This window comes from Mizuhopecten yessoensis, unplaced genomic scaffold (assembly GCF_002113885.1).
Source record: "Mizuhopecten yessoensis strain PY_sf001 unplaced genomic scaffold, ASM211388v2 scaffold10831, whole genome shotgun sequence".
Taxonomy (NCBI): Eukaryota; Metazoa; Mollusca; class Bivalvia; order Pectinida; family Pectinidae; genus Mizuhopecten; species Mizuhopecten yessoensis.
The window spans coordinates 257,764-285,472 of NW_018408743.1; the positions used below are offsets into that span (position 1 = coordinate 257,764).

The 27,709-nt window shown below is 33.5% G+C and overlaps 1 protein-coding gene across 1 annotated transcript; it reads right to left on the reverse strand.

Moving 5' to 3' along the window:
- Nucleotides 1-6,687: 6,687 nt before the first annotated feature.
- On the reverse strand, nucleotides 6,688-25,940 carry LOC110462806 (sarcoplasmic reticulum histidine-rich calcium-binding protein-like). Its single transcript, XM_021516997.1, has 5 exons — nucleotides 25,737-25,940; nucleotides 13,028-13,099; nucleotides 11,488-11,542; nucleotides 10,656-10,692; nucleotides 6,688-10,193 (listed from the first exon to the last, which is right to left on the reverse strand). Exons 1-5 carry the CDS (start codon nucleotides 25,887-25,889, stop codon nucleotides 10,103-10,105), a joined length of 408 nt encoding a protein of 135 aa, XP_021372672.1. The 5' UTR covers nucleotides 25,890-25,940; the 3' UTR covers nucleotides 6,688-10,102.
- Nucleotides 25,941-27,709: the final 1,769 nt, after the last annotated feature.

The following is a 27,709-nucleotide window of genomic DNA, read 5'->3' on the forward strand; positions in this document are numbered from 1 at the left end:
TCAGAAATCCAATATGGCCACCACGGCTGCCATTTTGAAAAACTATTTCAAACTTAAAGTAAAGATCTACTTGGCCGATTGAACTGAAACTTTGTAGGAATGATCGAATCATGGTCCTGACAAAGTGTTGTTATTTTTCGGGTCAATCAGAAATACAATTTGGCTGCCATGGCCGCTATTTTGCTACTAAGTTCTAATAGGCCGATCTCACTTAAAATTGGTCTAGGAATGATCAGCTCATGGTCCTGACAAAGTTAAGTTAACATTATACTATTTTTTACTCAAATTGGTACATATTTCAACAACAAAAATAAATACTGTAGACTCAGGTGACCGTTTAGGCCCATGGGCCTCTTGTTTTAATAAGGGCACACTTATTTTGATGAATTTGTTTGCTGCTGGTCTGTAAGGTCTGTTGTTGTAGTATTTATTGCTTGTGCTGCTAACTGTTCAACTGTAAAAACATTTTTTGCTTTTATTTAGTTGCTTCTATATATATTATATATATAAATATCTTTGTATGTTATATCAATATTAAGTTTTATTTTAAAAATGAGAAAAAGAAAAAATACATTTCCGTGTATATAGTGTAAAAGTTTTTTTGATAAAACTGATATGTACTTGTGAGTATTTTAGTAGAAGGCAATATGCATTGAACTTGTTCCATTGATGGCGGATATATGGTAGAAGAAAATAATCATTCTCATTTTTTTACCATTCGGAATTCTAGAGGTTTCAGTTATATTTACATTTCCTACACCATATGAAGAGAAATATAATACATTATACATCAGGTGTTTTTTCTCCATAGTACAACATTTGCGAAATTCATTTCTGCTGCAAACAAGAAAAAGACAAATGCACCCATTCTTTTTTTTAGTGTAGTGATTCATACTTTTAGTCTTAAATGCAAACAGACAATTGTGGGAGTGACATTTCAGAAACAGGTGAGAAAATGATCATCCTTTAGTCATGTGGAAAAAATTCCATCACAGTTTTTAAAACACAAGTTGCTATGTCAAGTTATTGACAAATAAATGTGTCTCTATATACATACAGTCAGCAGAACACTTCCGAGGTTGTCATGTCATTAGTTCTTATGTGACGATTGAGATGAGAATCCTTGACATCAATCTAACGACCAACAGCAGGGTTCTTATACCTTCTATATTGGGAACCAGTTATGATTTATTTGACCATGGTGACAACCGCATGTCTGTTTATATTGTTTGACCATATAAATAATGACAACAGAACAAAAGATTCAATAAGTATACTCTGACGTTGTATATGAGACATCTTCCGATATATTTTATCTGTCTTTAAGTATCTTTGAATCTAGTTCATTTTATTTATCAGTGCTTGTTATTCTCAAGTCAAGATATGAAAATGTGTCCCTTAGGCCGTGTCTCAGAATTCATTGGACAGTTTAGCAATCATACCTGTCATAGATGGCACTTTCATTTTCTTGGCATTTTCTTCATGTTAGGTAAATTTAGAGTGTATTTTTGTTACTCAGGGGTATACATTTATTTTCTGAAAATATTGAAATCCATTTTTTGGTAGTTAGGAAAAGTAGTTTAATATTCAAATGGATATTGTCAGACTTAAGGTGCTATCACTTGACATTCATGAAAGGATTTTCGTCATTGTAAACTTTTCTTTTCTGTGCAATGTAGTTTACTGCCAATATTTTCTTAGCTTGTATTTTTTTCATTTTCCCTTTTACATAAGAAGGACTCCTGAGACCATTATTTTTGTATTTAATTGTACCGGGTTCGTGTAGCTCTATTTATAGAATGGAATTTGAAAATTCAGTTAATAGCTTTAAATGTCTTTACAGCTGATAATTTCACTTCAAATGTTTAATCTACTTTACATCTTCTGAAAACCAACTGTAAAATCCTTTCATAATAGTTTTCAATACATACAAATTGAAAAAATGGATTCACTTTATAAGATAAAGGGACCTGAGAAATAAATAGTGTTTTAGAGTTTAGGGTTTCAGTTTAATACCTTCATATGGGGGTGTATGACCTCCTAAAATGGCTTTTGACTCTCAAAATGATAGGGGCTTGCTGTATAAAATGGGCCAGAATCAGTGATTTATGTCTTATTTTACCCCTTACTTTTATTAGTCTTGACACTGGTCAATTTAACTCCATATTGTTCAACTTAAACTATCGGACTACGTTGTTGTTTGGCAAATCTCAAATGCACGTGGTAAATGTCACAAAATGAAAAGATGTTGAACATATTGACGAGCTTTGAGATTTTCCAACTAGCAAATTGTCTTGCTGTTAAGGTGAAAACATTAAGTTTTAGCACGGAATTAGACTATCGAAGTCCGTGGTTTTATCCATTTACTTCAGCCAAATTTGTTACAGAATCTGATGTTCATGACAAAATTCCTTGATACATGACAAAATATGACTGTATATAGTAATAATTTGTTCTGTGCATGTTTTTATTGTATAAATTATGAGGACTATATTTGTACAGTTTGATCTATCCAAACTCAATAGTTCATTCCTTTGATGATTGTGGACTACATCTTTACTTCATGTGAACACAGAAATGCATTTGACAGAAAAAAATCACCCATTTTGAAATAATCGTTTCATGCAAGTTTAGCATTCCTACCCGCTTTGTGGGTAAATGATTTTGTCTAATATACATTATACAAAAATTACAGCAGCTGCTGTGTCATTTGGATATATATTGAATGTAAAACTACTTAATCGATTCACAGCTGTAACATATATGCTGTTTTAAGCATATAAATATAGAGTACCATGAAGTTAAAATATACTAACATTGTGACTATCATCAAATATTTGTTTAAGTCGTTTAAATCCCATCTTATGATGCATTTAACAGAGTTCTAGTCATCAACAATTTGAATACTTAAAATTTGAAAAAATAAATAAAAAACAAGCTATTTTGGTCACAGGATCAATACAATACCAATCCTGATTTTTAAACAACAAGCTATTTTGGTCACAGGATCAATAAAATACCAATCCTGATTTTTACCAGTGTTTCTATCCAGGAATCATAAGGGCAAAGCATCAAAATGAGAGGTGAATATTTTGACAAGGGAAGTATTTCTGTGCCAGAAAAATGCTTTTAAGTCATTTAATCTTCTATATATAAGAGATCTTACTCCTTGTTGTAAAATGGTACCCTTTTTCTGTAAAACAGTAAAATCCAGCCCTTGTAGGAAAGCTGTAGGTAAATTTGTATTATAGTTCCTTTTCATAGAAAATGTATATCAATTTTATGTGTATATACACTGTACATGTTTATATATGTATATATGCCCTGTACAAATGTTTGCTTGTATCATATCCGTATAATACACTAGTGATTAAGGGGGTGGTCGCATAAAGAGGGACCAGTGTATTCCAAGTAATATCAACAGCACGTTAGGGCATCAATGTTAATATTTCATTCACCACGACCAGTGGACTATGCCTACGTACCCTGTATTTATACTGTTAATGATGGCGTACGGATACGGGACCAATCTAATCTTCATTTCATTTAATAATGCTAGAGTGGAAATTTAAGTGGTGTGAAAATTCTCTTTTCTTTTCATGCATTTAACCATGCATGCCAGTACTACTGAGCAGTATTATGAAATTTTACACACACACAAATATTCACTTTGACAGTATAAAACATTATCTGTGCAAAGCCATCACACACATACATGTGTATATATTGCTAAGATAAGATTGTGTAAAGGGAACTTTTAACAATGAGAAACTTTAAGTTTAAGATAGTTCCTACATATTCATTGCATACTAGACCTGTTAGGATAAACATGGAGACACAGAATGTACCACAACACAAAGTTGATAAAGCTTGAAGTTTTGAACTATTTTGATGCTTTCAAATAGTTAGTTAGTAACCCTGGGTAAAACTTTGAATTTGAAAAAAACAAAATGTTTTTATGAGCTGATCCTGAATTCATCTTTGGAAAAGTACGCACACGTAGGGTTTATATATATCATATTCACAGAGTAGCCTTAACATTGATGAAATAGAGATGGGAAATATACATCATTTACTGAAATAGAGATGGGAAATATACATCATTTACTGAAATAGAGATGGGAAATATACATCATTTACTGAAATAGAGATGGGAAATATACATCATTTACTGAAATAGAGATGGGAAATATACATCATTTACTAGCACAATTATGGAGTTGTGCAGTTTGAGATTTCTTGGAGATACTTGGTCCATTTTCTACATTGTTATTGTGCAATATCTAATTATGTTGGACATTAATTTGAATCTCAACATTTTTTATACGTCAGTTTTGTCTAGTCACAACACATTTGTAGGGTATAAATCATGTAGGACTTTATATATAATAATCTTCAAGCAGTTTTCTGGAACTTTTATCAAATATTTTGTCTCCAAAAACGTAATTTTTTGTTTTAAGTTTCAGAATGTCATATTTATTTTTTGTTTTGGTGGTAAAATCATTATTTATAGGAAACTGCATGTATTCAGAGGCAGGAAAATTTTTCATTGAAATATATCATGCGAATGTACCAAGAATTAATTTATACAGCATATGACTTTGACCAATGTAACCCTAATTGTATTTGATATGCAGTAAAACCTGGCTAATCTGACCTCTGAGTATTCTGACATGCTGTCACAAAGATGTACAGTTGTTCCCATATTTCTTATAAAAAAATACCAAACAAGTCTTGTGTGTTCAAACTAATCAATCCAATTTGATTGATTCCACAGGGTGTCAGATTAGACAGGTGTATCACTATATACACACTCAATAGGTCATCTTATCTGGCTAGCATAATATTTCCAGTCATCATAATTATGTGCATGACAATGTGACAGGCACATGACATATTACAGTAAAACAAAGGGTACCTGTGCTATTGTCACATGTAATGGTTCAAAACGTGAACACTTTTGAATTCAAAAATATTTTTTTGATATTATTCATTAGATTATTGTCTTGCATTCATCTTAATGTTAAATAGCTTTCTTTTCTGCACACATTATGACCAAGTCTAAAAATGTTGGTTAATACTTTTGGGGTTTTTTCTCCATAATTTATGGGAGAGTACTTAGAAAGGTCTAACTTGATGGCCTCTCTATTTGTCTTGTATCTGTGTTTACATTTCTTCTCAATGAAATATACAACAAACATTATAATATTCTAACAAGGATGAGCCTAAATCTTTTTATGAAAATCATTAGGAGACAGTTTAAATGTGGTATGCTAGTGAGACAGGTTTGAAGTAAGATTGACACTGTACATTATAAGTTGATTTGATTAACAGTATTGTTACACTGATTTTGTTCTCTGAAATGTATGATATGATATTATTTTTTCACTTGAATTATAATATCTAGCATTTTCCCCAAATGATTTTCAGGTCCAGAAGATAGTCTCAAGTTTTTTCTTTTAATTATTATTAATAGATCTAGAGGACTAGATTGTATAGGGTTTATTGTGTATAAGTTTTAATTTCATAGCATTATTCTGTTTACCTCCCTGAGCCATATCATTTTATTTTCCCTATGTTCCCTATGCCATTGTAAATTCTGTGTTTGATTGATGACATTTTAAGTGCTACCATTGTTCACCGTTGACAAAGTCTGACTGATTAATTATGTAGTTCACATTGATCTTTTAACACCAGAGTTGTCAACAATTGAATAAATCATTTAATTAATTTCTGCTGAAGTTTTTGTGTATTTTTTTTAATTTATTTTTCGCTTGATTGGCGGAACTACGCACTGTTGCGTCAGGATTAAAGGTACATATTGCGGAAATGATCAAAGTAAACACAGATATTTTGTTGCTGTCATATTTAGCAGATCGATGCTATTATCTGTAAGGATGGCAGCGATAAAAGTTGAAGTAAAATTTCTGATCTTTTTGGCCACCATCATCAGATGATGGCTGTTCAAATCACCTTCTGTCCGTGGTCCATACATAAACCATTCTTGTTATCACTTGTTCTCAGGAAGTACTTGACAGATATTTCTAAAATTTCGTACATAGGTTCCTGTTGGTCTGTAGTGGTACATATGTTTCATTTTGAGACTGGTCAGAAAAACAAATCAGGCATCTTGGATTTTGCCATTTGCCTCATAATTGTAAAAGTTCTTTTTTATTTTGACAGGTGTATTGTCTTTAAATAAGTCATCATTTCTTTTCCAAACTTTGTACACTCCATGCTAGCAGGCTGCTGGGCGTAATCATGACTATAGTCATTTTACATCTTCAGAAAAAGATTTTTGAGTGTTTTAACAGATTCCACCCCTATGACATTGGATATAGGTCAATATCTTTTCTTAAACATTGTACCACTTGCTGCCAGCAAGCCACTGGCCATACACAATGTCTCAAGGTTTGTTTGTGTTATAAAAAAAAAAAAGTTTTTTATTTTTTTTGACCCATGAGCCTTTGAATACGGGTCAAGGCCATTTTTCCAGAACATTGTAGCATTCCATGCAAGGAAGCTGCTAGACATTCATTATTTCTTCAGGCCTTCTGGACCTTCAGAAAAAGTTCTTGCAGTGTTTTAACAGATTTGAACTCTGTGACCTGGAATATAGGCCGAGGTTATTTCTTACCCTCTGGTATTTAAGTTGTACACCAATAAAAACTAGAATTTCCTTGAGGATTTGGGGAAAAAAACTTTTAATTTCTTGATTTGTAGTTCATGTGCAAAATAAATCAACAAAAGTATGAAATTACAATATTTGGTAATACATTCGTGAAATAAATAGATGTTTAATTGAATGATTAAAAGTAATGGAATGTTCTGGTATCTTTCCTTCGTGTAATTTGGGTTAGAAATCAAAAGAATTCTTGTAAAAGATAAAAAAAAAAAATCTATCATACTGAAACAAAACTACATCAGTTTTGATTGTACACATTCTCAATGCTGTATGGTTAAAACTTCGTTGGGATGTAATTCTATAATTTCAGACTAACCCTTGCATCAGAATAAATGTTACTGATGTAGAGCCTGAAGCTACATAACATAACGGTAGGGTCGCTCAGCATAGATAGCACTCATTCATTACAGAACTGAGGTGTGGAAAGGTTAAAAAGATACTTACTAACTCATTCACCCCTGAAAATCCATTTGAACTCCTCCAATTCAAAGGCTGGAATAGTTCATCATGAAATTTCAGGGGTGAATGAGTGCAACATCATTACTGAAGATTCCAAGATTAAACAGAATTACATTGTAAAGAATTTTGATATCAATAGATGTCTGTTCCCTGTTACGTGATCAAACGTTCAGGTACAGTATACTACTGCATCATTTTTAATCACAAAGAAGAGTTCCACTTTTGACTTATTTTCAGACTTTGAGTAGTCTCCCTTTCACATGGGATATGAAACAACAAAGGAGTTATTTCCCTTATCAATGTATTCTTATCTGTATCTCTAAATTTTCAACAACTGTAGTTCTGTAAAGTGCATCACAAGATGTGATTTATATGGAACACTTTTGTAGAAAAAGAAATATATTTCATGGAAGCCACAATGGTAATGATCATTGTTCCCTTTACCTTTGTCTCATTCAGCTTCCAAACTGCACAAGATTTTATAAAAAATGTTTACATTTAAATTTGATCATAGTGTTTCTTTTGTTCATTCATAATCACTGCGGCAAAATTTTTATGAGGAGGCAAGTTTTTCTTCCAGACTAAAACAGTACTTTCAACCTTTTTTTCATTGTTGTTTATTTCAGTTTTTTGGCGATTTTTTTTTTCTTTTCTTTTTTTTCTTTTCTATTTGTTACCCGATATTTTCAAATGTATTGAAATCAAACATTGTGCCTGAATCTATTTACATTTGATAGAGTCAATGGAAATTCCCATACATACATGTAAAACAGTTTGATCATGAATTTCTTTCTTCTTCTAAAATCCAATTAAGAAAGACTGCACCTCGTGAATCAAGTGGGAAAGAAATGTTCAATGTTCGTATGTTATATGATTGATATATGTTACTGATTTGGTCCACTTATTACCATGTAATATATTCATGTCCAATTCCGCCTGACCTTACAATACAAATGACTATCAAAATAATACAATCTCAGGATATTTTGTAAAAGTTCTTTACAACGAGGGTAATATAATGACAGTTTACAATGACAATCACTAACACTGAAGTGTAAAGTGTTGGTATAAAAGCAATGAAAAAAAAAAAAGGCAAATTGACAAAAAAAACAATTAAAAAATTCCTGCTTAAATATACGTGTACATGTGTATGCTTAATAACAATATTCTCATTTTCTATACACAGATGCTCGTCACTTCTCTCAGTCAGATATACAGTATTCTTAAATTTCAGGGTTTTTTCTTGAATATGTAACGACAAAATTGAAGACCGGTGGCTGGCTATTCGTTGGTTTCAGGTAAAAAAAACTGACAAATCTCTATAAGCTGATTCATGTCTTTTAAACATTTCGGAGAATTGACACCCAATTTCAAAGCCAATCAATTCTTCTGTTATGTTGCGGTGAGTTTCTTTTATCATCCACAAAGTGGGACTTACAGAGCCTTTGATTTCATCATGACATATTCCAGGGGTGCCAAAAATATATGAAAGCACGACCCCCTCCCCCTGGAATTTCGAAACAGTTAAACAGAAATCCATAAAAAAAGTCCTTTTCCAAAGAATTATTTCCTGAACAATCACAAGAAGGATCCATGGGTAAGAGTATTGAAACTTGAATTACATGGTTAATTAATATTTTTAGTTTTTGCCACAAAGTCCAATCCAATATTGGAAAATCTCATGTTCATTCCTAAAATATGCAAGTCTTTTATTCAAATATAAGAAATGCAAACACTGGTACACGAGTAAAAACAATGTATCAATTTCAGGAAGGAAGACTACTGAGCAGAGAAATCAAACAACGATGGATACCTGGGTCTATATGTAAATCAATATCAAGGTAATGATTAACATGAGGGAATGCTCCGAAAACATTCCTTGTTCAGACAGGACAAAACATTTCCAAATAATGCATCAAGTATCTTGTTTCTCAAATATCAAATTCTGACCGGAACATTATTTTTCCAAAACAGATCAGTTTCAGGGTGGAAGGTAAAAAACAAATCCTATATCTAAATGGAAGAATCTTATTATGAGTATGACAAATATGAAAACATCTTAGGTTGTTAAACATTACAGTTCTCACAAGTATACCACTGCACCACACAACATTCAGATAAGTATAATACTATTTACTCCGGATACATTCACACAACAGTATAATACTAATGGCAAGTCGATGCTTCTTTACATTAACTACCAAAGATGAAAGATTCTGTACCGACAAAAAGAGGTCCATGGGCTTGTATAACAGCAGATTCATTAAAAGATCCTCAACCATCATATATTGTATATATTGAGCCTTGACCACATTGGGCAACTTCCTTTTTCGACCCTATGTCCAGAAATGTCCTTAACAATTAAAATGTTAAACTAACATTACATCTCATGCATTCAATGTTTTGAATTTTCAAAAAGACATCAGTAAATGCCAATCTCCATCCAAAGGGCTTACTAGAACTTGAGTAGAAAAACTCTGATATTGATATATAAAGTTCAAAAAAAAATAATGATTTTCTCATCTACGTATCCAAGAACCAACAGTTTATTTTGAACTATGATCCTGATGTTATTGCAATTCTTACGGCTCATAACCCCTATAAGAAAAATTATAAATTGATATTCTTGAGCATGAAAAAAAGCACTTTTCAGTGTGAACAATATTTGCTTTCGCCCTTTTTGATAAAATGGAACCTCAGCCACTCCAAATGAATCTAATAAATTACGTAATTAAAGAATAATTACATCTCATTAATATCTGATTGACTATGAGGAACATTTTCTATCATAGTTGTGATTACTATCAATCATGGTCATTGTCATACTTTAATCATTAATTGACCACCCAAACATTCATTCTGGTTCAATGATCACAGGTGAAAGGTCAAGGTGAACACTGAGGTAAAAGGGCAGCACTCTAACACAGTGAGGGAATGGTTTCCTAGGCGATGACATTGTTACAACTCATCTTTCTTCTCCTTCTGCATCCAGTCCTGTACTGTGTCTAAATCCTTGTCTATCTCTTCCTTGTTGTGGATAGGAAGAGCACTGCAAGACAAAACAGCAAGGATATTTAAGTGTTAATCATTAGAAAAACTAGAGCAAAAATGGTTATACTCAAAATTTTATCAGCAAGTCTTTGGTGATATATGAGGAGGGTCATTGGATTGTTGGCATCATAACAATGAAATGGAAACTGGTTTGAGATTTTGCATTTTCAATCAATATCAAAAAGACATCCTTTCAAAGCATGCATCATTTTGTCTTAGTTCTTTACCTGGTACCTCACTTAAATTATTTGTTGTGTAATCAATACAGCAAATATAACTATCAATTCTTATGGATAAAAACAATGATAGGTAACTTTACTTGGTCTAAATATATTGCATAGAAGATCTAGGTGCACATGAATGCACACGAAGAAACAATAAATAATAATTATATCAGAACTGGACTGGATCGAGTGTTGTCCTCTGTTACATATCATACAAATCTCTGTACTCGACTCACCTTACTATAGCTGACGACACAGTGTCTAAAACGCCACCTGATGGGATCAAATTAAAGTTACCTTTTACTTTCAATTTAAACAAGCATGTAGGATATGTACATGTAAATATGTCACCAAGTTATAATTATTTCTATTTACGTGTATATGGCAAACCAAATTTAAATAAGCTAGAAACACAGGTATCAACAACCATCTGAACTGTACCAAATATTTTCAAAATATGTTGTCATGGAAATATAACCAATTGTACATTCTAATTTCTACAAAGCTATTTTTTTCTCCGGTAATACTTTACTTACATTGGATCTATATTAAATTTTATGCAAGCTTTGTTTGGAAACGATGCATTTTACATCATGACCATCAAAATGTAAATATCCTCAACCTTATTTTAGATATTAACATGAACAACACTTCCAGGGTGTTGAACTGTTGGTTAGATATGATTTAATACACCAATGTAGATATTATAGGAGTTAGGGTACAGACGTTTTGGTACTCTGTCGTTTTGGTACAGATATACATGTTTCCATACTTGTTTAAGACTTTTCGGTACACCCAATTGATGTTTGGTTATTTTAATATGATTTTTTGCGTTAGATAAATTTACTTTGTACTTTGTTTGCTTTTTGTGTCCTGTGTGTTGCTGATTTTATTTTTCAAGATCCTTACAGTATTTTCTTTCTTTACAAAAACATATCAAAGCATCCTATTCAAGTACAGAAACAACTAGAATTCATATTAAAATACTTATAGAATACAGAAAATGCTTATGTTATTTTATATGTACAACAAAAACGTTTTGTTAAATTAGGCAACATTTCCTCTTACCTGGTTGACATACTGTATCACATACTGCCGAGCATAGGTAGCAGAATTTACAGTACTGAAATAATATATAGAATCCAGTTAATAAATCTGTCTGCCGCATCCATGAATCAGTCAAGCTAATGTTCACACAGTTAATATATCAGTCTGCCACAAATCCATCAAGCTAATGTCTGTCACAGTTAACAAATCAGTCAGCCACATTCACGAATCCATCAAGCTTATGTCTGTCACAGTTAACAAATCAGTCAGCCATATTCACGAATTCATCAAGCTTATGTCTGTCACAGTTAAGGAATCAGTCAGCCACATTCACGAATTCATCAAGCTTATGTCTGTCACAGTTAACAAATCAGTCTGTCACATTCACAAATCCATCAAGCTTATGTCTGTCACAGTTAACAAATCAGTCTGTCACATTCACAGATCCCTCAAGCTAATGTCTGAGTGACCTCCCCTTCACCTCAGCCACATGCTCTGGCACATGTCATACTCATCAAGAGAATGATCTATAAATTCAGAAAGCTAGTTCTTCAACACCAAAGATATTGTATGTAACGTCACGCTACCACAATTGGTACAATTTTGACAGTTTTTCAGGGATATTTAAAAATTCTGATCTTGTATCTGGAATGTTTCTTGATTCTAGACAAAGACTAGCTATGGTGGTTCATTTTCAGAAAATGTTTTAACTCTAAGTAACTTGTTTTTGAAAATAGAACACTTAACTCGCAGTGAGATTTCGGCCGTTTTTCGGTCGTGATTAGTACCTAAATTGGTACCCCATATCACAGGCTATGAAAATTATTTCTACTAGTTGATGTTCCGATTGCAACAAAATATATTGCTTTTATAAATACCAAACTGAACTACAATTGTATATATACACTTTTATATTATCAGGTTATAAGGACTAGAAATCAACATTTAAACATGCTTTTATTTAACCCTTTCAAAATCCTCCAAATGTTTGTCGACATACGTCATTTTTACTGATTTTCTGATATGTTTACGTTGAAGTCACCGTGTAGTTTTTAAAATGTTCATGAAAACAAAACTATTTGGTTGAAATGCTGATAAATATCTCTTTTTTTTATACTGTCAAAGAAAAATGTTCAAATTTAATTTTAAAATACAATTCGAACCATTTTCTGAAGGTGTACCAATTTGGGTAGTGTACCAATCGTGGTAGTGTGACGTTATGTCATTAATTAGGTTGACTAACTTTAATTGAATCAAACTAAGATATCAATACTACAAGACCAAAACAGAGGAAATACTGTAATAGAATAAGAAAGATGTTGTTTTTTTTTGTATACATGTAACTCCATATAATATATCCCTGGTTTGATTTGCTACCAATCACAAAACTCTTTCAACTTGAATTCACATCCTTCTTTATTCTGAACAATTACTTTTCATATCTCCCCTGACATATCACCAATGAAAACCTCTTTATAATGCCAACATTTTCCTTGACAGTATAACAAGGGGTATTTTCCCTACGGGTGTATTTAGATACATGTTACTGGTTTGTACATACCTTGCACATTTTACAGTTAGGCTTGGAGGCACTCGTTTCACATGGGCAGTCGGATTCACAGAGCTTACAAAACTGCAAAAACAGGGAAAATAAATTTGTATGATAATTTTAACAAAACAGTTGATGAGGAATCAGATATAATCATTATGAAATATGTTTTTACACATATGATAAAACAGTGTGTATTTAACATTTTAATAACATCTGTAAGAAAACATGAACTAGATTTTCCTTACAGATAGCTGACCTAAATACTTTATGTACATTTAAACTTCATATAACTTATGGAGGAACAATGAATTAACAGCACTTTATATACAAGTAATTGTATATAAAGATGTTCTCTATACACAGGTATATATAAAGATGTCCTCTATACACAGGTGTGTAGAGATTTCCTGTGTATACAGGTATTTGCATAAAAGATGTCCTCTCTACACAGGTATATAAAGATGTGGCTTTTATATACAGTTGATGTATTTGTATATAAAGATGTCCTCTATACACAGGTGCATATAGAGGTGGCCTTTATATACAGGTATTTGTATATAAAGATGTCCTTTCTACACATGTTTATAAAGAGATGTCCTGTATATACAGGTATTTGTATATAAAGATGTCCTCCCTACACAGGTATATATAGAGGTGGCCTTTATATACTGGTGTTTGTAAATAAAGACATTCTGTATACACAGGTATATATTGAGGTGGCCTTTATTTACAGGTGTTTGTATATAAAGATGTTCTGTTTACACAGGTATATATTGAGTTGGCCTTTATTTACAGGTGTTTGTATATAAAGATGTTCTGTATACACAGGTATATATAGAGGTGGCCTTTATATACAGGTGTTTGTATATAACGATGTCCTCTATACACAGGTGTATATAGAGGTGGCCTGTTATATAAAGGTATTTGGAGAAAGATGTCCTCTATACAGGTATTTGTATAGAGATGCCCTTTATAGACAGGTATTTTCTTAATAAAGGTGGCCTTTGTTGACAGGTATTTGTTATGCAGAAGCGACCTTTCTATTTACAAACATTTATTCTACAGAAGAAACATTATTGGACAGACATTTTCTGAACAGAGGTAGACATTGACGACAGAAATTTTCCTATACAATGTATGTTTAAATATGGCATTCACTCTGATACTCAAGCTTGTTAGCATTGATACATACTGAAGTATTTAAAAGTATCATACACGTATACAATTAAAGAAAATATCATGGTATTACAGGTTTAATCTTCTTAAGCTGTTCTGTAATTTTTAATTTGAGATCAAATACACAGCCTCTTAAGTAACGACTACAAAAGAGTAAAGCTCCGATTAGTTTGATTATACCTGTGTACCAGTGCAGTAAGTCTAATCACGCTGACCACAAAACTCAACACTTCAAAAGTCGGTCAATAGGATTCAATGATGAGAATAACAAGAGGCCCATGGGCCTTAACGGTCACTTGATATATTTACACAGAAAGTTGATTTTGTTTTTAACATGAACAGAAATATTATTCAAAGTGACAAAAAACAATAAAACCACCTTATTCAATATCTAGCATACAGATTTAAGACTAAAAAGTATTTGAAACTAGCACCTCTGATTCTAAACAAGGAAAATGAAGAAATTTTAGCACACTGACTCCTTTGGGCCCAACCCATCAACCCCAGGGGGTAGGGCTGGCTCAAAATGTAATATTCAAAGTATCATTTGCTATTATAAACCATAATAAAATGTGATTTCCTATATAAACTATAGTAAAGTTTACCCCCTCCCCAGGGGAAAACGTGAGACCCCAGGGTCAAGAAATTCACAATTTGGTATAGCACCTTAAGACCCTTCCATCTATGAAGAGTATTTGATTCTACCATATCTCGGTCTTGAGAAGAAGATTTTTGAAATTTTAGACAATTTGACCCTTTTTGGCCCCACCCATCAGCCCCGGAGCGTCAGTCAGGGCTGATATGTGCATACTATCAAACTGCTACCTAATACTGATAATGCTAACCTAAATTGAATTACTTCCAATGGAAATTAAACAAATGTTGGTCCAAAATGTGATTTCCCTATATAAACTATAGTAAAGTTTACCCCCTCCCCAGGGGAAAACGTGAGACCCCAGGGTCAAGAAATTCACAATTTTTGTAAAGCACCTTAAGACCCTTCCATCTATGAAGAGTATTTGATTCTACCATATCTGGGTCTTGAGAAGAAGATTTTTGAAATTTTAGTCAATTCAACCCTTTTTGGCCCTACCCCTCAGGCCCCTGGGGGCTTGGGACTAATTGGTTCAGTGGTTTTGGAGAAGAAGTCGAAAATGTAAATTGTTAACGGACGCACGACGGACGACGGACAAAAGGCGATCGCAATAGGTCACTTGAGACTTTGTCTCACTGACCTAAAAACTATAGCATATCTGTATCACAATCTAGAACCATGTGAAATTTCAATTTGAACTTCTGATTCCTGAGATAATCTCCAAGTGATAACAGACGGACAGAGGACAGATAGACAGATGGACATCATTACTAATTGCATACGCAGATCCCGAATTAATTCCGAAGAATTTTTTTAAGATAAACATAATTTGGCCTTATAATTAACATTTGACTAGATTACCTTGACCTTTGGTAAGTTGACTTCTTGTTGGTTATGACCAACTTTGCTTCATTATGTCATAACAAAATGTTTACCAAAATCTGGCCTTTTGAGGGTCATATAATGTGTTTTTGACAGTATAGCCCCACTTTTCAATTTTTAGTAACAGCGACCTCAACTTTGACCTGATAAAATTGTGAAACTCTTGGTCCTTTGCACATCTATATGTATCGCACTGTATCACTATGTAAAGTTTTAGAAATTTCGGCCTTTTTTTGGAGTCCCGAAATAATCTCCGGAAACAAAAGTGCTGAAAGACAGACAGACACTGTGATTATACTATAGGGCACTAATGAAAGAAGGTTTGTAGAATTTCATATTACGAATTGTTTGTCAAAAGTATAAAAAAAAAAACACACCAACACCTTCTGTTTATGCAAACTTGAGTCCCCTTTGTCCAAAGATGCTCTAGAACAAATTCAGTTAATATCCTTTTGTACAAAATCATTTTTTTTCCTTTATTTCCCCTATTGGGCCCCACCCCTCTGCCAATATATACTCGCCATATGAGCTAAAACTGGTTGACAGCATATACATAAATATTATAACCACATGAAATTTTTCAAACTATGGGAATGAAATGTTAACAAATCATTTGCAAAAGATACAATTGTTTAATTGTCACTCAATGCTGAACCAGAATTATGTGGAGCAACATGTTGAGATATAATTAAACTTTAGATACAATCAAATCTTCACACCTGCCTAAGTTTGCAGAAAGTTGCAGAATTCATCATAATAATAAATAAATTGTAATGTTTAAATGTGCTTGAAATATCGCCAACACCAGTCACAGAAAAAAGGGACTTTAAAAGCTTCATCTGGAAGTTTGCAATAATAAAATATTGTATATTACAAATTTGTGTCTTGTTGTGACAGGTAAAATTAATATGTTTTAGAGAGGAATTAATAACAATATTTAAACATTTTAAAATAAGTTTTAACTATCATTGTACAATACCAGAAAGCTAATAATATCACGTGTTAGATCTATATCCAATTGTAAATTAAACAAGAGGCCCATGGGCCTTAACGGTCACCTGATATATTTATACAGAGAGTTGATTTTGCTTTTAACATGTACAGAAATATTATTCAAAGTGACAAAAAACAATAAAACCATCTTATTCAATATCTAGCATACAGATTTAAGACTAAAAAGTATTTGAAACTAGCACCTCTGATTCTAAACAAGGAAAATGAAGAAATTTTAGCACACTGACTCCTTTGGGCCCCACCCTACAGCCCTTGGGGGTAGGACTGGCTCAAAATTTTCAAAGTATCAAACTGTCAACTCAAGGTTATAATTCCAATCAAGTTATTAACATGTAATATTCAAAGTATCATTTGCCATTATAAACCATAGTAAGTTTTGCCCCCCACCCTTCCTTCCTTCCCAAGGGGGAAACATGATACCCTAGGGTCATGAAATTCACAATTTGGTATAGCACCTTAAGACCCTTCCATCCATGAAGAGTATTTGATTCTACCATATCTGGGTATTGAGAAAAAGATTTTTGAAATTTCAGTCAAATCAACCCTTTTTGACCCCACCCATCAGCCCCTGGGGGTCAGTCAGGGCTCATAGGTGCATACTATCAAACTGCTACCTAATACTGATAATGCTAACCCAAATTGAATTACTTCCAATGGAAATTAAACAAATGTTGGTCCAAAATGTGATTTCCCTATATAAACTATAGTAAAGTTTACCCCCTCCCCAGGGGAAAACGTGAGACCCCAGGGTCAAGAAATTCACAATTTTGGTAAAGCACCTTAAGACCCTTCCATCTATGAAGAGTATTTGATTCTACCATATCTGGGTCTTGAGAAGAAGATTTTTGAAATTTTAGTCAATTTGACCCTTTTTGGCCCTGCCCCTCAAGCCCCTGGGGGCTTGGGACTAAACCGGCAACTGTTTTTGTTGGCCTTTGTCCATGGAAGGTTCCTGCAAAATTTCATTGAAATTGGTTCAGTGGTTTTGGAGAAGAAGTCGAAAATGTTAATTGTTTACGGACGCACGACGGACGACAACGGACAAAAGGCGATCGCAATAGGTCACTTGAGACTTTGTCTCAGGTGACCTAAAAATGTATGTTTTGACTATCTAAACCTAACCTAGATTTTAGTGACCACCCTAGTGTTAAAAAAATGCTTCACCAACGTTAAGTTAACACTGTTTAAGTCGGAAATGCTGTCTTTATATATCCTTTGTAAAAGTAATTTTTACAAAATAAACAGCTCTGCCTACTTGTACCCTACCAGTATTACTTTGGGTTGGCAAAAGCTTAAACACAACAAATGATTTAGTTTGGCCTCATTTGAATGTTGACTTATAATCTTCTTATATTCGACCAAAACAAAATACCAGTATAGTATATGTACAGGATATATACTTCTGTATTGACAAAGCTGTACATATACAAATATTAATTCAACCTCAAATTTTGTTTTTCGAGCATGTACTTTTTTCAACATGATCAAAAATCTGCGGAAAATCTTCTGGAGCTGGTATAGTTTAAGCACTCATCTCTATTAGGTAATTGAGAGTGGAGATCCTTTAAGCAGACAGTGCTAGCTAAGAACCACCACAATGCAACACAAATCCATCTAAGTTGCCTTACCAGCTTTACAGTAAAAGGTTACTGTCAAAGTGGACATTGTTGCGATGTGGAAAATTATTGTTACCATTTTTTGCATAGAGTAAGTTAGTGCCAAAATATACACATGTAAATATTTATTTATTTATTGGACACATTATATGTATGTAGAACTAGAAAATGGATTTTAGAATCATTGCCAATGCGAGAATTTCCACACTGCAACATTAAGTTTAAAGAGTCGTAATGTGAACCTCTCCTACGAGAAACTTCCGGAAGTAGGGAGATACTTATACGAGCGGGAGGCGGCTGATTCCGGTTCATGCTGACGGAATGTGGGAGATTTGTATGACCCGCACGGGTCATGAGTTGGTCGTGGGTGATAGGTTAATTTTGTGGGTGTGACCCTTAAGATGGGGGTCAATTAGCAGGTATGCTCCACGCACAAAATCTTCCACTTTACAGTAGTAACATGGCAGTTCATCTCCTTAAAATGAACAAGAGGCCCAAGAGGGCCTGTATTGCTCACCTGAATATTTAAGCAGTCATAGCAAAATATTCTCATTAAATATTATATTGCACTAAAAATATTTCCCTCGCAAACTTTGTTGGCTCCATCTGTTGAAACTACCAGCAAAATATTATTATAAGATTCTATGCTTTTTGATTCTTCTTCAGAAGTTGCTTGACATATTTTTCCCTGTGATCTTGTAAGTAGGTCAATGTCATTTTCCTTCTCAAATTGGTTAGCTCTATTCCAAAAAGCTACCAGCCAAATCTTATGAATCCATTCCTTTTAGTTCTCAAGAACAAATCCATTAAAATGTTGTTGACCTCTGTGACCTCTAAAGTAGGTTGAGGTCATTTTCATTTGCAAACTTTGGTGAGCTCTATCCCGGGAAGTCACCAGCCAAATATTATAATTTTATGCCTTTTAATTCTTCAGAAGAAGCTGTTTGAACTGTTTGACATATTTGAACGCTGTGACCTTGAAAGTAGGTCAAGGTCATTTTCATTCGCAAACTTTGTTTGGCTCTTTCCCAGGAAGCCACCTGCCAAATATTAAGATTTTATAACTACCAGTTCTTCAGAAGAAGTCGTTTAAAGTGTTTGACATATCTGCCTCATGTGACCTTAAAAGAAGGTCAAGGTCATTTTCATTCTCAAACTTTGTTCGGCTCTTTCCTAGGAAGCTACAAGCCAAATATAGAGATTATATACCTTTCAGTTCTTCAGAAGAAGTCGTTTGAAGTGTCTGACACATTTGACTCCTGTGACCTTGAAAGAAGGTCAAGGTCATTTTCATTCTCAAACTTTGTCGGGCTCTATCCAAGGAAGCCATCAATCAAAAATAAAGATTCTATACCTTTCAGTTCTTCAGAAGAAGTCATTTGAAGCTTTTGACATATATGACCCCTGTGACCTTGAAAGTAGGTCAAACTAGTTTTCATTCTCAAACTTTGTTGGGCTCTATCCCAGGAAGCCACCAGCCAAATATAAAGATTATATACCTTTCAGTTCTTCAGAAGAAGTCGTTTGAAGTGTTTGACACATTTGACCCCTGTGACCTTGAAAGAAGGTCAAGGTAATTTTCATTCTCAAACTTTGTTGGGCTCCATCCAAGGAAGCCATCAGCCAAATATGAAGATTCTATACCTTTTAATTCTTCAGAAGAAGTCGTTTGAAGTTTTTGACATATTTGACCCCTGTGACCTTGAAAGTAGGTCAAACTAATTTTCATTCTCAAACTTTGTTGGTCTCTATCCCAGGAAGCCACCAGCCAAATATAAAGATTCTATACCTTTCAGTTCTTCAGAAGAAGTCGTTTGAAGTGTTTGACACATTTGACCCCTGTGACCTTGAAAGTAGGTCAAGGTCATTTTCATTCTCAAACTTTGTTGGGCTCTATCCCAGGAAGCCATCAGCCAAATATGAAGATTCTATACCTTTTAGTTCTTTAGAAGAAGTCGTTTGAAGTTTTTGACATATTTGACCCCTGTGACCTTGAAAACAGGTCAAGGTCATTTTCTTTCTCAAACTTTGTAGGGCTCCTACCAACGAAGCTTTCAGCCAAATATCATGACTCTAGGCCTGTCCGTTCTTCAGAAGAAGTTGTTTAAAGGAAAAGTTGACGGACGAGGACGGACGGACGGACGGACGACGTGCCACGGCATAAGCTCACTTGGCACTTTGTGCCAGGTGAGCTAAAAATGACAGTATTTATATGAACAGATAATGGTTATCTAATATTGTTTGGAGCCCTAACAATATTTTACATTACAGTGTACAGTATTTACTTTAGATTTCTATGGAGGGAACAGCAATGTAATATACATTCCACGTAAATGTACTAAATATTAAAACAAGAATTCCACGGAAGTGGATGTGTCGCCTGCGCAGGAAGCTGGGAGATTACGAAGAAATAGATACACTTTTCATTTCAAGAAATATTGTTAAAAGTAAGCAATAATCATAGATTATGTTTTTGGATGGCATCATTTTTTTTATATAATCTGTTATTCTGGGAAAATACTCTCAGTTATAAAGAACTTGCTATGGATATTCATTGTCTCAATTCCAAGTTTAATTTGTATGATTTGTCGGATGGTTTCCCATGAATAAATGAATAAACTTGTGGATTATGATGTTAAACAGCTAGTGTTGTCTGTAACATTTGGAGTAAGGCGGCATTTCAGAGGTATACACGGTGGGTCAAGTGGTAGATCGAAGCCAGTGACCTTGACTTTTGACCTTCAGACCTGAAAAGCAATCCCAAGCAAGCACTTTTGGTAAGGAAGCACTGCATGAAGTTTGAGTTTGATCGGCCCAAGGAAACTCAAGTTATCGTACTAAAACAGATTTTCTATTTATAGTAACGGTGACCTTTGACCTTCGGACCTGAAAAGCAATCCCAAGCAAGCACTTTTGGTTAGGAAGCACTGCATGAAGTTTGAGTTTGATCGACCCAAGGAAACTCAAGTTATCACATGAAAACCTCTGTGCGGGCGACGCCGCCGACAATGAATACCTTCGTCACCAGATTTTCGCAGGCGACACAAAAATGAAGTTAAATTAAGCCCCCACCACCTTCTCCCTACATTATTTAAATTCAAATTTCTAAGAAATTAATAGGAAGGTTGTAACTACAGGAACCTAAACCAACACTAAATTTCTAAGAAATTAATAGGAAGGTTGTAACTACAGGAACCTAAACCAACACAAATTTCTAAGAAATCAATAGGAAGGTTGTAAACCTACACAAAATGAAGTGAAGATCAATTAAACTAATCTATAGATACACCATTGACATAGACGGTGGTTTATAGTGCTGGGACTTATTTACCGCTAATTAATCATTCTTAATTAACGGAGGAAACAGAGAGGTAGCATTCAATGTACTGACATATCGTGTCTGCTACAGTTGAGAAACGTGCACGGCAAATTGATACATATGGATAAGATTAAGTGACCAGACATAAATTGTTACTCAATTAACAAGAATAAACTAAAGTACAAATAAATCACCCGGGAAAAGGAATCAAGCAATGTAAACTGTATTACTCAAGAGTTCGACAATTTTCTTCTCCCATCTTCTCTGTTCAGCTCTTAGACTAGAAGACAGTGTAAATTTACAGTACATTTTACTAAAAGATATTTAACCAAGATCTCTTGAAGTGATCAATTCACCAATGTACATTTATCAGGTCTATCATATTAAATACATAGGTACAAGTAGAATCATGGATATAGATTACTGCCTATATCATTCTTGTCTCCTAGTCCTAGAGTCACTTTTTATCAATTATATCCCGGTATTCAATAAATATTTACCATATAATATCTATCCCTCTTTCTAAGTTGTTTCAGATTTTTTTTATTATTACATTCAAAAAATAATTCCTATCTACAAATGGTTAAAAAAAGGAGCTGTGAAAAGAGAAGACAAAATTACTTTAGGAAAATATTTTAGATGTCAATAGAGTGATGACAAAGTTTTTGGTAAAAATAGTAAAAGTGACCTTGACATGTAACCTGAAACGTGAACTTGTTCAAGGCATTGCCGTACCAAACACTTGTATCAAGTTTCATGAGATTTCGTTGAGGGATGAAGTCGCTAGAGCAATGACAAAGAGTGTAACACATGTACGTATGTACAGAATCCTATATCCCCTCCAACTTTCGTTGCGAGGGGATAATAAAACTGGTTTTTGTTTTGTATTTGGAATAGGAAGGGCTTGTTCCTTTTAGGACTGCAACAATATATTGTATTGTATCATATCGCGATACTTTCTTGCGTATCACATTGAATTGTTTTGTTTGCCTGTATCGCGATACATTAACAGTACTGAAATTATCAATAATTTTTTATCAAACTCTAAAAAAGTTTACATATATTTTTTTAATCCTTCAGTAAAGATGTGGTCCACTGTGTGCAGTCATACCCAAAAAAACTAGATTTTATGACAAAATTCAATAAAATCCTGCCTTCATTCATGATGAAGTTTTCCTTTTTAGCAGTTATTTGTATCGTGATATGTACCGTACCACAACACATATTGTATCATGAGGTACATGTATTTGTAATGTTGCAGCCCTAGTTCCTTTGCCTTAGGGAAATCAACACAAAGGACTACTTGCACATTGATTTCTACACTTATCAACTTTCATACTAAAAAATTCTTAATATTTTGATATATGAAAAAATACCAGTATAAGGTTGCCTTGTTTTAGAACCTTTATAAAACTTTGTAGCATTGATTTTTTTATGAAAATGGAAAGAAAACTGGTTAGATGAGATTTAATACATTATAAGGGCATTTAGGGAAAATTTATCAATATCAAGAGTTTTTTTAAGCTTATCTAGAACATATACCATGTATATTGACTTTTGTAATCCATGTGCAAGCGAAATAAATCAATATCTATCAAAATGAAGGTTATTCATGCTTCTGGCATGTTTTCACCTGTCTTTTTATAAACACTCATACCTTGATTTGATGCATGGCAATGCCCCATACAGGTACAAAACGACCCATCAACGAGACAAAATATATAGCCAGGGGTAGATAATCCAATGTGTAGCTATTTCAACAGAATATTATCTGTTAGGTAGAGTTTTCAACAGTAATCCTGCCTCACAGCTACAGGTAAATGTCAATGTTATATTTATGACACTACGACTATGTACTTAGTAATAAAGCCCTGATTATTGAGATACTTGAACAGCTAGAGTATCAGGTCCCTGGTGAGGTCTGGTACTGGTGGAAAAGGCCGACCATTTCCTTGCTATTACATGTACGAATAAAGTAATGCTACATATTGGCAATGTGGGAACTAATAACAGAAGACCCATGTATTTTCACCACGTAAAACAATAGCATTCTTTGGGAATCATTTACTTCATCTAGTTGTCTATGAAGCTTATTTTAATTCTCAAAAGACCTTCATGATTCAATGACAAGTATAGAAGTGATGAAAAAAAGTGTTTTAAAAATCACTTTTCTTCCCTTGTTATTACACAGTTTCTTAATATCATGTTATGAAGCACTGAATAAACTCAGTGAAATTCTCTGGGTCAAAGTCTTGTCTATGAAATTTCTGAAAGTCTATAAGATATCTATATTACAAAGACTTGCTGCGGTGTTGTCTATAGTGTTAATTCTTAATTTTAAGACTTGATATATATCTATATTAAGGTCACAAATTTCAAAAAATATGACATAAGCATTTAAACTATTAAATGCAGGTATGATACAAGGACCCTTACTTCATATTTAGTTTATACCTGTATACTGTACTAATTTAGCTTTAATGTTATTTTATTGCTTTCATGCTGACAATTAGATGATTAATCAAATTCACTTCAGTGTACTGTAAATCTGTATTGAAAGACATCAAGACTCTTCATGATGACTAATACAAATTTTGACTTTTTGCTGAGAAAATATACGAAGATGAATTTTTCAAACAAATTAAATTGCATACAACTGATTAAAGAAAGAATTACTTGTATTGGACTTTATTATTTTTCAATTACCGTAGTTTTCTTGTATGAGTGCAAGCTATTGAAAGACTTGCTATTCTTAATTAAGTTTCATTTTATATGTTAATTTATCATAGCATTTATTAAATTTTAATGTCAAAACAAAACCCATGAAATCCTGGGCATCTTAATCCATGAACTTGGAAGCCAAAGCTCCTGGATTTGAATCGGATCCCTAGAAGAAGTATCAAAATAGTTACCTCTGTCTTTTGGATATGAATTTGCACGGGACAGATGTGGAAGTTGAAAGATATAAATCTTTCATGCTGCTGTTCTGACTTTCTAGTAACCAAATTCCATTAGTTTTTATATGCATTTTGGACCGATGAAGTGTGGTAACACGATTTACCCCAAAAGACCCCAAAACACTAAATTTATGTGGATATTTATATTTCTGCTACCTGACATTGTGTAACATAATGATGTTTCCTGTTAATTGGAAAGTTATAGTGACGCGAGTAATATTAACTATACGTATTTGAGTTACTTCCCCTGTAAACTAGTTTACCGTTTGCCTAAGTTATTCACAGAAGATCAATATTTGTTGTATATAATGGTATTTTTCTCACTCTTTCCACATTGTTTGACATAGGTAGCCTATGTTTATTTTGTATTTGATAAGTGCATTTGCTCTAAAGAGGATATTGTTTGATGTGTTAAATTCGTACTTGTTCTTTTAAGGTTCCGATTATTTCAATCTATTTTGCGTCTGCAGATAATTAGATTACTACATATAATAATAACTGAATATTATTTAAGTGTTGTCTGTGGTTTTTTCTGGTCTTATCTGGATGTTTTTAGGAGGTTTGTGGTAAATCGTGCCACCCGATAGAGTGAGGGGTACTGTAGTTGACTTGTAGTTTCTAACTCTTTTTTTTTACAAAAAAAGGAAAACATATGACACCTTCCATATAACCCTCAAAACATAAATGTTTTGTACATCTGAGCACCTGTTTATATTTTATGATTTGTTAGACATTGATGTCAATACACTTGTATATTTATTATTAATATAATACATATTAGCCTATTCCTATTTTATTAACTGCCCCTGGTTGCATTCATTTCTTTGGTAAGTTAGTTATATCCTATTCCATCATGCATCAAACCTCCCTTCACTTGCGGTCCAACTAGTCTTGTAATATAAGTTGTAGATAGTCTTGGAACTCTTGAACTCTATCAAAATTAGACATCTAATATTAGCATGCATGCAAGTAAGCAGATTAAACAAAATCTTATCGTATAGTGTGTCGTGACAATAATGAATTACATAGATCTATAACCACCTTTATGTAGAATAAACGAAGTACATCGATAAATATATACACTTATGATACAATATACAGAAAGGAAGCACAGATGATTGATTATGGGTGTCGACTTCTGAAAAATGATCCGATTTACCTGGCAGTATTCACAATAACCACACACAGATCCTTTTGCATAATCGAGTGTTTCAGGGTCAAGTTTCTTTTCTTTCTGTTCCTCGTCTGCAGCATTGACGAAGATGACCAGAACCAGAATAGACAACGCCGATAACATGTATGTAGCTTTCATTTTGCCGGTGTCAATATGAAATAAACCAATACGAGTCGACCACGAGTGACATCCGGGTAACACTAAAATAGGTCAGGAACCGTTCTATAAATTCCGGACACTAATGTACTGAAAAGACGCGTTTTAAAATTTACGTAAGGGAAAACCAAAGACTTATGACTTTCTATAAAGCACTAAATAACCGGCTACATATACATTATCATACATCTTTTTACTAAATTAATGATATTCTTGCTTTCTTGACGAATAATCCGAGTCACCAGTAAATATGAAAAAAAAATCCCTTCACCATACCTTTTATTACGTTTTTTTTTATAAACATACGGGCTTCTGTAAACAGATAGTCCATCCCACGCCAAAATTATGGAGATAATGAATAAACCATATGCTCTTTGATTGGTAGGTTAATTTAGTGTAACTGAAATGACAAAAAGATTTTTGTCGAAATAAAGAAAATAACAATTATATTTTCACTTTAAAACCTTACATATGTTTCTGAATGTAATTAAAATGGGTTTCACATTACCGATATTCCCAATAATATTATGATAACGACCACGCTGGTCACACGAGTAATTAACTTGCGGTATAGTTAACAGTTTAAGTATGGGTATGAGGGATATAGCAAGTTTATGATCATAAACTTGCTATATCCCGAAATACCCATAAACTTGCTATATCCCGAAATACCCATACTTCAATTGTTTTATTATACCGATACAAACACTCCCTTGCAATATTCTAAATATTATTAGACAACAAATTTTCAACCGTTGGGACACTTTATTAACAAAACTAATTTTTTCTTGAGAATCAACATCAGAAAAAACCAGTATTTGCAATAACATGAAATAAAGTATATCACATGAACAATAAACAATAAATCACATTTTTTGTTTGAAAATTAGCATTAACATAAATGCGAATTCTGAATTAATTCAATTGCGCTGATTGGTCAATATTCGGTCAGGCCCCGCCCACGACGTCACTCAATTTCCCGCATTTTCCGAGGGAAATAGTTTCAAAACTATCGCACCCCTCCAGACGAACTATTTCCATGGCATGCAGTTAGAGGGGAAATAGCCTGTTTATGTGGTTAAAATAAGTAGAGGTATAATAATAATATATCTTGCGGCTTAAAGTTGTCGAGCGGGACGATTGAGAGGTCATGTATTCGTTTAACTTCTTACATATCTTAAAACTTTCTTACAAACTTGCTTCAGTATCTTCCTTGAATATTACTCTATACGTTTTCATAATCTGAAGTCTAATCATACAGTATTTACAATGTAAACACGTGTATTTGTTTACACTTTGGTTCAGTTTCGTGTATTTTGTCCTCACTTCGTCAGTTTCTTGGGCTATTGTCACATAGATGTAGCTGTCACACGATACACATGCTTATTACAACATTCGGTTATTTGTTTTGGAACGCTGGTAGAAGTCAACAACATGCGAATAGGCTAAAATCTTGTTTAATAAGTTGTGTGGTGTCAATTTTCTGTAATGTATCTTGCGGTTAAAAAAAAAATCATAATGCCATGCCGGTTTTGAGTAATGCATTCAGCGGTGATAACTTTATCATAAATTGACAATTCCAGTTACGTTATAATGAAAGCTGTAGAATTATACTATAAAAAGATAATACGTCTTTGTGGTGCGTTATGAAATCAATGCATTGTGGTATAAAGAATGGCATACACAAATGTTTGAAGTTCCAAATTCCGTGGAGCCGGGGGAATAATGCTCCACTGTTGTTTCAAAATAACTATTACATGTATTACTATCTGCATCAAACACAACTTTATTTACACCAGGAA